Source organism: Caloenas nicobarica, chromosome 5, assembly GCF_036013445.1.
Source record: "Caloenas nicobarica isolate bCalNic1 chromosome 5, bCalNic1.hap1, whole genome shotgun sequence".
NCBI classification, from domain to species: domain Eukaryota; kingdom Metazoa; phylum Chordata; class Aves; order Columbiformes; family Columbidae; genus Caloenas; species Caloenas nicobarica.
Window position 1 is genome coordinate 50,592,825 of NC_088249.1, and position 12,863 is coordinate 50,605,687.

Genomic DNA, 12,863 nt, shown 5'->3' on the forward strand with positions numbered 1-12,863 from the left:
ATTTCAGAGGAATCTGGATGTCAGGCTTTCTTGAAAACCACAGCCTTAACATGCGAGATATTTCCTGACAAAATTTTATGTCACCCCTATGGATCAATACTGCATATTTTATGGCAGAATTTTAAAGGTGTTTCTTGGTAGATTCTGAAAATTAACCAGATTTTCACTGTCTTACAGGGCCAGCTGAGCTCTTTAGATTTTGGTATTTAACTGGTCCACCCAAAGGTCTTAGAGACTGATGTTTCTTTTTTCCCCTGAGAATGACAACAAGAGTTTTCATCAAGACATCCATGAGAATTCAAACACACTCTCTTTGATAGCATCTAATGATTAGCAGATTTTCTTGGGACTATCCATTTAACATCAAAACTTACCCATCAGCAAATATTCTCATTTTTGAAATTATTCCCAGCCAAAGAAATCATTAGTAAAGGACAGAAAAATAATTTTTAACTGCAAAGGCAAGTCAGAAGTTATTTGTTTCAGTCCTTGGCATAAGATAGAAATGTAAATTGTACAAATTACAAAATTATACTGATTCCTATATTCAGTTAAGGTACACCCTGCTGAGTATTTCACTATTCAGTGTCACATTATGAGTACTACATGAGTGCTACATGAGTGCTACATGAGTACATTTCCCCCAGAGCACTGGGAGATAAGGTCTTCTAGTTTGAAAAAAGCACATTTATGGATTCCAGTGTGTAGAAAGCTGCATTAACAGCATGAGTGATGATTGCACAGAGAAGGCCATACATCCATTTTATTTCTCTTGCAAAGATCCCTCTGAGGAGTGTCCTGAGACCATGGTTTATAGCTATAGTGTGAAATACTGTAACCAGTCTTGCCGCTCGCTGGATGAACCCGATCCACTCTGTGAAGTTCAGATCGCTCCTATGGAGGGCTGTGGTTGCCCTGAAGGGACCTACCTCAGTGATGAGGAGGAATGTGTAACTCCAGATGACTGTCCCTGCTACTACAAAGGCAAGATTGTTCAGCCTGGCAACTCCTTCCAAGAGGACAAACTGATGTGGTAAGCTCCTCTGATGATGCAAACACTGCATACCTGGGGGGTGTAAGGGCTTGCTGGGGAAGTCCCTGCTCTAATCCCTAAATGGTGTCATTTTACCATAAGGAATAATGACAAATTTATCTTAGATTATAACAAAGGAAATATTCCCCTAGCAGGATGCACAGCCACAGCAAAGGTTAACATCCCATATTCCTGCTAGCGAACAAAAACCCGAAAACATGTGAGAGTAAGTTTTCTAGAAGACAGAGGACTTTAGAAGGAGTTCCTGGATTTGAAATGAAAAAGCAAAGTGAAAAACACCCCACAGCATACCATCATGCAGACTATTTAAAAATAAATAAATAAACAAAAATGGTCCAGGAAAACAAAACAAAACAAAATTAAACAAAATCTCAGCTTTTAAACCAAGTTTCTTGAGAGAGAAAGAGAGGAAAAAAAACATAAATTTTTGGGAAAACACAAAACCCAACATAATTAATTCACATCTGAAGTGAAAAACAATTATCATTTTCTCGTTTTCAACCCGTTCAGGGCAGCAATGTGAACAAATACCAGGGGAAGGCTGTTTGTTATTTGTGTCTTTAGTTGTCTAAATATTCTCTCTCTCTTCCAAATCCCATATGTTTTTCTGAGGATGCTAGCCTATTTTGTAAACATAGATTCATTTAGTAATTTGAGAGGTCTCTTATTTAAGAAAGTGTTAGTTTCATCTCACAGAGTAGAAAATAGATGCTTAGGAAAAACCTGATTTAGGGAAAACACACAGTAAACCAGTGGCAGATGAAGGAAGAGTATTTAAGAGCCGTGTGTCTTAATCTTCTTTCTGGATATGGTAATTAATGTCTGTGAACCTGATAGCTGTACCAAATATTCATTTTGATAGGAATTTGTTATTTGTGTGACTAGTGAAGCTTTACAGTGCCCTTCTCTCTAGTGAGAGAGAAATGTGCAAAGAGCTGATGTGTTTCATTTTGTGGAATCTCTTTAGCAAATGCATTCAAGGAAGATTAGACTGCATTGGAGAAACTGTCCTGGTAAAAGGTGAGATTTTGTTAAATTATGGAATTATGGTGTCAGCTAGTATTTATAAAGTTTTTCTGTGTTATCTTTCCTTTCTGTAACATTTTAGTATTCTGCATATTTTTGCCTTCTTCCTGAAATGTGCTAGTTGTTGATAATAGTTGTCTTTGTAGAAGTGTTACCAGACTTACTGAATTCTGGAAAGATGAAGGTCTTTCCCAAAGCTTAGAAGTTATCTGGCTTCTTCTAACCCAATGTTGGTGGGTAGAAGAAAAAGCTAATAGAAACTGTAAATGCTGCCCTCTGAAATGCTTTGTTCTGTTTTACAATTGCTGATGGCATCCTTATTGCTTTCACTAAATTACCTTCCTAAAATGTTTTTGTCTTCCTATAGATTGCCCAGCTCCTATGTATTACTTCAACTGCAGCTCTGCAGGTCCCGGTGCAATTGGATCAGAGTGTCAGAAAAGTTGCAAGACACAGGACATGCACTGCGTAAGGACTAGCAGGAGCTTGGGAAAACATGATTGTGCATGTATGATTGTCCTTAACAAATGCTGATGGTAACATGTTACACTGTTCACAGACCAACTACAGATAACACAGCAGCTATAGCTACCCAAATAGCTGTGATGCTTATAGCTAGATTGTCGCTAACTTACAGTTATGGGATTTTTAAAAGATGCAAAAGTTTGGCATCCAGAGCCAACCTCTTCCGGTTTCCTGTACTTCCTATGCATTAACTAGTTGCCTTGTGTTGTATCTTTATATATGCAGTATGTCACAGAATGTGTTTCTGGCTGCATGTGTCCTGATGGGCTTGTATTGGATGGCAGTGGAGGATGTATTCCCAAAGACCAATGCCCATGTGTCCATGGAGGCCACTTTTATAAACCTGGGGAAACCATCAAAGTGGACTGCAACACATGGTATGTTATTCCAGGAGCCTTGTTTTATAACAGAGGCTGTTAGAAATGTCAGTGCATAATGCATCTGTGGGGCATTTTCAAGCCTTCCTCTTCATTGTTAGAGCCATCAGGAGTCTAGTAAAGATAAAAGGAGAAACATTTCCTCTCCGCAACATGCTACATGAGCCTGCACTTGGGAAGAACAAGCACCAAGATCTTTTGCCAAACAATTTCCACCTTTTCTGCAAACTGCAGAAAGCTTTAGAAGTACCAGCCTCATCCAGGTTGGTCTGTGGCTGGTCATTCTGCAAGGAGGAATTGAGTCTGTGTCTGTTGGTCACAGCTGAACCCCAGAAAATGATTGAATTTAGAGGAGGGAAGAATTGCAACAATCTTCTAGTGACTTGCAGTGTTTCTGGGTGCGTAGTTCTCAAATAAGATAAACGAATGCTCTAGTCACTCCAATTGCTGGCATAGCTCTACCATAGACTTCACTGTTATTACTGATTATGGGAGGAAAAATGCTTTTAATCCTTATTCATCATTTAGTGAAGATGAGACTGTATAGTCCTGCCAAGAAGATGCACAGAAAACTAGAGCCAGAAACACTTTGGTCTGATCACAGGCAATCAAGTTTAACATGTGAAGCCAAACTCTGATAAGAAGTTGTTGATATAACAGAGGCCATTAAGAGGTTTTGTTGCAGTGAGGGCTTTGTATTCCTATGAGAACAGGACACATATAGGAAAAAAATTGCAGTGTCTATGTCAAGGCTATAACAGCTAAAATTTTCTGTCTGTGGTCCCCAGGAACTGGAGGTAAAGTTTGTCAGGGGAAGACAAGGATAATATCGGTTGACATCACTGTAGTCAGGAACAGAACTGGCCACAGGGTACCTCACAGATTAATATTCAGAAATGGTTGAAATACTCAGTTTTTCACCTTGAATTTACCTCCTAAATCCCCACTGTCTGCTACTTAATGATTTTGAAGATATTTGAAGGAAAAAAATAGAATAAAAATAGACAAAGTTCTAATGTGCCTTGGTAGTAAACATGAACTTTCTGATTAGTAAGCCATCTCATAACATGGTCTTAGAACAGTTGAGAAGGTAAACCTAGAAGAATGAGAGAGGATGGCTTTCCTTGAAGTACTGCAAAAGACAAACCTTTGAATTACTCTGCCTCTGTTTGGTGTTAAGGAAAAAACATGATTCGTGCAAAGTCTCTGATTCTTTGCATTTTGCCTGCCAGCACTTGTAACAAAAGGCAGTGGAACTGCACAGACAACCCCTGCAAGGGAACCTGCACTGTGTATGGCAATGGACATTACATGACCTTTGATGGGGAGAAGTTTGATTTCCTGGGAGATTGTGACTATATCCTAGCTCAGGTATCCATTTTTTTTCACTTTCCTATCCATGTGCTTTTCACAGCTTACACTGTAGGGTTCGTTCTGAGTAACTGAAGGGCTAAACCATGCAAAATAGTTAACACTGATGAGCATAGCCTACTCCCCTCCTCTTGTACCTAGAGAAGATAGTAGGATTTTCTAAAGAAAAGCAAACCAATTAAACCTCAGAAGTGACACAAGAGGGCACTGTGTGATCCTAAACAATTAACTCCGGGGTGTAACAGCCCTTTCTTGATTTAACTGCAGCATCTGCAAGGGAAAGGAATTGGTGTGTTGAAAAGCTAAGTGTTTCTCTCAGCCATCCAAGACTGACAATATTTTTGTTGTGACAGAGCACGTAGAGGTTAGCATGTATAATTGCATGGAAGGAGACAGTACTCAGTGAGATATTTTGTTATCCTTAAATTTCAATCAGTTCTGCTAATTTTAAGAAAAAATAACTTTACCTTTTTGGCTATGCAGGACTGGTGCTATGAAAACCTCAGCTTTTTCCTTAGCTTTTCTCTTTGAAATTCCTTATAAAGTATGAACCTGCCACCAGGTCAACTGCCACCAGATTCTTCTAAACTGGATAGAGTTTTGGTGAATAAAAAAGGGACAAAATAGCAGAAGTTAGATTGGATTATCATTCATTTAGAGCTCCTTAAATTGTTTAAGACTAGTATAGTTGTCTGAAAAGATCTAATACAACATTATCTATTTTTCTAAGGATTTTTGCCCCAATAACATGGATGCTGGCACCTTCCGAATTGTAATTCAGAACAACGCCTGTGGGAAGTCACTCTCCATCTGCTCCCTAAAGATCACACTGATTTTTGAGGTTTGTCTAGAACTGGTTATAACTGAGGAGCTGCAGTCTTGGTTTTGTAGCACCTAGTGTGGTATTCCCTTATATTCCAATTCACTTGGTGCTAGAAAGTACCTATGGAAGTCAAAGAGCCTGAAAACAGAGGCAGACAAGCTGGAAAAGGTTTAGGTATTTGGTGTTAACAGGTCTGGACAGTTCTGCAAGTGAGGGCATAGATACAGGAAGTCAACAGCACTCTATGTGTGCACGCGTGTGTTTTCATCTGAGACTTAGTGGTAAAGGAGTAATGGTAAAGTTTTTAGAGGAGCATGTTTCTGTATCATGGTTTGAGTACAAGGCAGATGCAACTATAGAGGGAAGTGGTTCTTGTCTCCAGCTTAGACTTAGCATTTCCCCAAAGTATACACAGAGATTTCTCCCGTAGTGGGAGGTCAGGGGATGGTGAAACAAAGGAGCACGACAAGGGGTGTTCTAGCACGCCCAATTGCCCACGCACTCAGGAGCTACTGTGCCAGCAGAACAGATTTCATCTAGATTGAGGACAATGTCTGTGACCATGAGGTAAGACTTGTCATGCAAGAGCAGACGTTTCCCATTAAACTTGATGGGTCTTGTCTGTGGCTGACAATAGATCAAGATGTACTGTAAAGACTACAGAAAAATGAGATGATGAGGTAAAATATCAGTGCTGTTACACTAAGTTTTCTGCTCAATTTCCTTCTCTGCAATGTATCTGTTCCTTGTAGAGCAGTGAAATCAGGCTCTTGGAAGGAAGAATTCAGGAGATAGCCACTGATCCAGGAGCTGAGAAGAACTACAAAGTTGATCTCAGAGGAGGTTATATTGTGATTGAAACAAATCAAGGGATGAACTTCATGTGGGACCAAAAGACTACTGTCATTGTTCACATGGCACCGTCTTTCCAGGTCAGTATGGGATGGACAGAGAGTTATCACTTCAAACTCGAAGTTACGCATCCAGAACTGGAGCCCCAGTTTGAAAAGCTGGGCTTGGAAAAGTGGTTGGTTCAGTGGACAAGAAGGAGCAAGCAGGCCATGTCTTGTATTCTATTTCGTTGTTCATTCAGTATGAAACGCTTCAGAATATTTGGAGCTAGAAGTAAAGCCAGACACTTTGCTATATTGGAGGGCTAACAGAGTGATGTTGTCACTTGAAGTCCAGCCTTTTTAAAGCTGTACTTCGATGACTGTTTAGAAATTTGCAGCTGTTTAACTTTGGGCTGTTCTGTAGTTTATTTCTGTCAAAGAGTGGGCTGCACTCAAAAGAAACATACCATTTACTGTGCCTACACAAATTTCCCAGGGAAAAGTCTGTGGCCTTTGTGGGGACTTTGATGGCCGTTCAAAAAACGACTTCACAACCAGAGGGCAGTCTGTGGAGATGAGCATCCAGGAGTTTGGAAACAGCTGGAAAATAACAAGCACCTGCTCAAACATAAACATGACAGACCTGTGTGCTGATCAGCCTTTCAAGTCTGTCCTGGGACAGAAGCACTGCAGCATCATTAAAAGTAATGTCTTCGAAGCTTGTCACAGTAAGGTAATCCTGTTCTCTCATCCTCAGTAGTTTCACACTAGGTGTTCATTGCTATTATGCAGTACATTTGAACACAAATTGTTACTGTTAAAGGCTATTACACAGCATCCTCATGTACAAGGGCTACCTGTCTTAAAACCTCACTTTACTGCTGTGCCAGTTGAATCCTGTTGCACAGTATTGAGGAAACAGCAGTGCTTGTTTTGAGCAACTGAAGACAAAGAGGATAATAATTGGCCACCAGAAGAAAAAAGTTAGGTATCACTTTGTAAAATCTAGAGATAAATTAACACAGGACTGTTTGTGAAAGTTTATTCAAATTACCTACAGAAATTATTTGGTTTATTTTAGACATTAATTAATCCAAACAGAAATAATGCTACTAATTGTTAATGAGAATGTCTATACAAAGCTTTAGTGCAGTTTAATAAGCCATTTTAAAGCAAACTTGGCTTAATTTCCTTAGTTAGCTCATGTTGGCACAGGTTAAAACTAGAGACATGAAGTTCAGTAGAAGTATTATAGGATTTCCTTTTATACTCAAGTATTATCTCTCAGGAAGTGCACACACTATATAGTTGTGCTAACCCAAAGCAAGGCAGTTCAGTCCTGCAGAAATTAAACTGGAAAGACATTTTTAGTGTAAATGCCAGTACTACACACAAAAGGATGAGAAGATTTAGAATCCAGTTCTACCAGGCAGGTGAAAATAGAAAACTACCTGTTGTAAAATATCATAACTCCTTTATGACAGTAACAGTCTGTCACAGACTTAGCCTAGTTCTGCCAAAGAAACTACCAGTGGATGGCAGAAATTCAGAGCTCATTGTCTCATCAAAATACAGTGCATCAGTACAGCTGTGGTAACAAATCTGTTGGTATTTTGATAGGTGAACCCAATACCATATTATGAATCTTGTATTTCTGACTTCTGTGGCTGTGACAGTGTGGGAGACTGTGAGTGCTTTTGTACCTCAGTTGCTGCTTATGCAAGAAGCTGTAGCAGAGCTGGTGTCTGTATTGACTGGAGAACACCTGCCATTTGCCGTAAGTATTGCACTGAAAATGCACACAGAAAAGCAGTTCTCCATGTGCTCAGGCACATGGGAGATAAAGCAGGGCAGAATTCTAACATCACTGGGCATATGTGACTTAACACGATCTTGTTTACAAGATTTAGAAAATAACTCCTGTCTGGTGTCTGAGACTTGGAGATTTTTTATTCTTCTTTTCCAGCCGTGTTCTGTGATTATTACAATCCCCCTGACAAGCATGAGTGGTTCTATAAACCCTGTGGAGCCCCTTGTTTAAAGACCTGCAGGAATCCACAACAGAAATGTGGGAACTTGCTATACAGTTTAGAAGGTAATTCTTGGTTGACTTTGGTGCAGTTTATGGGAGTTGAAGCTATTAGTCAGGTCTTAAACGTCTTAAGCATCAAGGTTTCTGAAAGCCTTCCTCATTTGCCCCAGAAACTCCTTGACTATACCTCACCTGCGTGATGGTGCCATTCATAGCATAACTTGCCTGTTGCCTTTAAATCTGGGGCATAAAAAATCATTCAGTATAAATTTGCAAAGAATAATTATCTGTTGATGAACAGAGTCAAAACTTTTGGGAGAGAGGGAGAAAGAGGATGTGGAAAAATAATTGGTAGTATAAAGAACATTCATACTGGGATCACATTCATTTTGGGATCAAAACTCCATCTGATAGAGGTATTTATGTTTTGTCCTTGGATCCATGTGAAATAGACTAAGAATGCTTTGTTTACTCTAACTTTCCAGGCTGTTACCCAGAGTGTAGTCCTGACAAGCCATATTTTGATGAGAAGAGCAGGGAGTGTGTCTCCCTCCCCAACTGCACTTCATGGTAGGTCAGTTGATGGTAAGAGAGATACAACAGGATGCAAAATGACAAGCTAGGTGACGTTTGGTTTATATTCATAGGCAGTGGCGATTATCATTAAATCCTTCAGGAGCAGGCATTTATGTAAGAGTAGATACCGCTGCAGATGTTGCTATCCCACATAAAGACTCAAGTCAATAAAAGAAATCTCCTTTTCTCTTTATCTTCAGTGATCCTGAAGAAAAACTATGTACTGAAGACTCAGAAGGTAATTTTTCACCACCCTCACCATTCATTGAGTGATGATAGGACTGAAACATCCCAACATCGCGTGTGATTGCAGGTGTATTGGTAATAGGACTCCAGCTAGCTGGTTCAATATCTGTATGCACAGCAGTACGGATATACTTTGATAAGCAAACTGCAGCCTTTGACCTGAAGAACTGTCTAAAGGATAATCATAGGGAGGAAAGAGAGAGGTGTGAAATGTGAGATTCATCTCACCCAGGTAAATACCACTTCTCCACATTTACAGTTCCTTGGTAGTCAGTGAAGACAGAGAGAAAGCAGTCTGAAGCAGGCCATTCGTAGTATTTGTTTTAATAAGCACCTCTAGAATAGGGCAAATCTTATAGAGCTTCTATTTCCTCACCACTAATTTCATAATAAACCTAGACAGCTAGCTTATGAGAGACATTTTTATATGTCTTAAGGGCACGCTTGCTTGAAGTATGGTAACAGTTCATTCCCAGATCTCAGAGAAACCACATCTCAAAATGCAAATTGACCCAGTAGACAACACATTTTCAGTTTTGCTGATTTTTTTCAAGTAATAGATTTATTCCCTTGGATTCCTCAATGCATACTCTCCAAAACCTGGAGAGCTTCTCGAATAGAATAGAATAGAATAGAATAGAATAGAATAGAATAGAATAGAATAGAATAGAATAGAATAGAATAGAATAGAATAGAAGGGAACGGAACGGAACGGAACGGAATAGAATAGAATAGAATAGAATAGAATAGAATAGAATAGAATAGAATAGAATAGAATAGAATAGAATAGAATAGAATAACTTCTGTTGGAAGAGATACTCAGGATCATCAAGTCCAACCATAACCTAACTCTAGCACTAAACGATGTTCCTAAGAACCTCGTCTATACACCTTTTAAACACCTCCAGGGATGGTGACTCCACCACTTCCCTGGGCAGACTGTTCCAATGCCTGACAACACTTTCCATGAAGAATTTTTTCCTAATATCCAATCTAAACCTCCCCTGGTGCAACTTGAGGTCATTTCCTCTTGTCCTATCACTTGCTACTGGGGAGAAGAGACCAACACCCTCCATGCTACAACCTCCTTTCAGGTAGTTGTACACAGCAGTAAGGTCTCCCCCCAGCCTCCTTTTCTCCAGGCTAAACAGCCCCAGTTCCCTCAACCGCTCCTCATAAGATTTGTGCTCCAGGCTTCTCATCAGCTTTGTCACCCTACTCTGCACTCTCTCTAGTACCTCAATGTCTTTCTTACGATGAGGGTCCCAGAACTGAACACAGTGTTCAAGGTGAGGCCTCACCAGTGCTAAGTACAGTGGCACGATGGCTCCTGTAGTCCTGCTGGCCACACCATTTCTGATACAACCCTGGATGCTGTTGGCCTTTTTGGCCACCTGGGCACACTACCGGCTCATATTCAGCTGGCTGTAAATCAGCACTCCCAGATTCTTTTCTGCCAGGCAGCTTTCCAGCCACTCTTCCCTGAGCTTGTAGTGTTGCATGGGGTTGTTGTGACTCAAGTGCAGGACTCAGCACTTGACCTTGTTAAACCTTGTGCAATTGGCCTCAGCCCAACCATCCAGATCCCTCTATATGGCCTTCCTACCCTCCAGCAGATCAACACTCCCACTTAATTTGGTGTTGTCTGCAAGCTTACTGAGGGTGCATTCAATCCCCTTGTCCAGATAAAGAGATTGTTTGAGATAAAGAGATAAAGAGATTAAACAGAACTGGCCCCAATACTGAGCCCTGGGGAACACCACTCATGATTGGCCACCAACTGGATTTGTCTCCATTCACCACAACTCTTTTGGCCTGGCCATCCAGCCAGTTCTTTATCCATCACAGGGTACACCCATTCAGGCCATGAGCTGCCAGCTTCTCCAGGAGAATGCTGTGGGATACGGTGTCAAAGACTTTACTGAAGTCTAGGTGCACAACATCCACAGCTTTTCCCTCATCTACTAGATGGGTCACCTTGTCATAGAAGGAGATCAGGCTGGTCAAACAGGACCTGCCTTTCGTAAACTCATGTTGACTGGGCCTGATTATATGGTTCTCTAGTATGTGCCATGTGGTGTTACTCTAGATCATCTGCTCCATTACCTTGCCTGGCACTGAGGTTAGACTGACAGGTCTGTAGTTCCCTGGATCCTCCTTCCAGCCCTTCTTGTAGATGGACGTCATGTTAGCCAACTTCCAGTCAACTGGGACCTCCCCAGTTAGCCACAATTACTGATAGATAATGGAAAGTGGCTTAGTGTTCATTTCCACCAGCTCTCTCAGCACCCTTGGATGTATCCCTTCTGGTCCCACAGACCTGTGGGTGTCCAAGTGGTGTAGCAGGTCACTAACCATTTCCCCTTGGATTATTGGGACTTCATTCTGCTCCCCATCCCCGTCTTCTGTCTCAGGGGGCTGGCTACCTGGAACACCACTGATTTGACTATTAAAGACGGAAGCAAATATGGCATTTAGTACCTCAGCCTTTCCCACATCTTCTGTCACTATGTTTCTCCCCCGCATCCATCAGGGGATAGAGATTCTCTTTTTGTTGTTGATATATTCATAGAAACATTTCTTGTTACCTTTTACAGCAATAGCTAGGCTAAGCTCTAGTTGGGCTTTGGCCCTTCTAATTTTCTCCCTGCTTAACTTCACAGTATTTTTGTATTCCTCTTGAGTAGCCTGCCCCTCCTTCCAAAGGTTATAAATTCTCTTTTTCTTTCTAAGTTCCAGCCAAAGCTCTCTATTCAGCCAGGCCAGCCTTCTTCCCCGCCAGCTCACCTTCCAGCACACTGGGAAAGCCTTCTGCTGTGCCTCAAAGATTACCTTCTTGAAGAGAGACCAGCCTTCCTGGACTCCTTTGTCCTTCAGGACTCCCTCCTAAGGGACTTTGCCAACCAGCCTCCTAAACAGATGAAAGTCTGCCCTTTGGAAGCCCAAAGTAGCAGTTCTGCTAACCACCCTTCTAACTTCTCCAAGAATAGAGAGATCAATCATTTTATGGTCACTATGCCCAAGGCAACCTCCAACACGTTCCCCATAGGTCCTTCTCTATTTACAAACAGCATATTCAGTGGGGTGTCTTCCCTAGTAGGCTTGCTAAACAGCTGTGTCAGGACCTTGTCTTCCGTGCACTCCAGGAGCCTCCTAGACAGCTTCCTCTCTGCTGTGTTGTATTTCCAGCAGACATCTGGTAGGTTGAAGTCCCCCATAAGAACAAAGTCTAGCGATTGGGAGACTTCTCCCAGCTGCCTGCAAAATATTTCATCTGTCTCTTCATCCTGATAAGGTAGTCTGTAACAGAACCCCACCAGGATGTCCGCCTTGTTGCCCTTCCCCTTGGTTCTCACCCATAGACACACAACCCTATCATCACTCTCCTCAAGTTCCAGACAACCAAAACACTCCCTAACATACATGGCTACCCCACCTCCACTCCTTCTTCACCTATCCCTTCTGAAGAGTTTATAGCCATCTAATGCAGCACTCCAGTTATGAGAGTCATCCCACCATGTTTCTCCGATGGCAACTCTGTCATAGCTTTTCTACCTCACAATGGCTTCCAGCTCCTCGTGTTTGTTGCCCATGCTGCATGCGTTCATATAGATGCACTTCATCTGGGCTATTGATCCCACTACCTTTTTCTGGTGAGAAGCCCTAAGTCCTCTGTGGCCATCCTCAAGTGCTTCCACAGTTTCTAACACAACAATAACCCTTGTCTTTCTCCTACTATGTGGCTCTCCATCCCCTGCCTCCACTGGGATGGCAGACTGAAGGGCCTCACTAGAACTTCTCTCAAATACTGACATACCACCCTTGGGTATGTCTCTGCCACACTTGGTTTCCTCCCCCAACCTCGCCCCTTCAAATCTAGTTTAAAGCCTTCTCAATGAGCACTGCTGACTCCTGACCCAGGATCCTTTCCCCACATTTATATTTAAATGAAACTGTTCATCACTGCATGCTCCTCATTAGTATATGGAAATGGCTATGC

At 41.5% G+C, this 12,863-nt stretch overlaps 1 protein-coding gene across 1 annotated transcript in view; it reads left to right on the forward strand.

The window, feature by feature from the left end:
- LOC135989009 (mucin-5B) overlaps positions 1-12,863 on the forward strand; it is a 48,061-nt gene that overhangs the window by 19,109 nt on the left and 16,089 nt on the right. The window contains exons 16-27 of the mRNA XM_065635477.1: positions 781-1,033; positions 2,022-2,074; positions 2,448-2,548; positions 2,831-2,982; positions 4,215-4,353; positions 5,084-5,194; positions 5,929-6,108; positions 6,506-6,742; positions 7,630-7,786; positions 7,976-8,104; positions 8,527-8,611; positions 8,818-8,855. Of these exons, the coding sequence (XP_065491549.1) occupies positions 781-1,033; positions 2,022-2,074; positions 2,448-2,548; positions 2,831-2,982; positions 4,215-4,353; positions 5,084-5,194; positions 5,929-6,108; positions 6,506-6,742; positions 7,630-7,786; positions 7,976-8,104; positions 8,527-8,611; positions 8,818-8,855 (1,635 nt within the window). The remainder of the gene's footprint in view (positions 1-780; positions 1,034-2,021; positions 2,075-2,447; positions 2,549-2,830; positions 2,983-4,214; positions 4,354-5,083; positions 5,195-5,928; positions 6,109-6,505; positions 6,743-7,629; positions 7,787-7,975; positions 8,105-8,526; positions 8,612-8,817; positions 8,856-12,863) is intronic.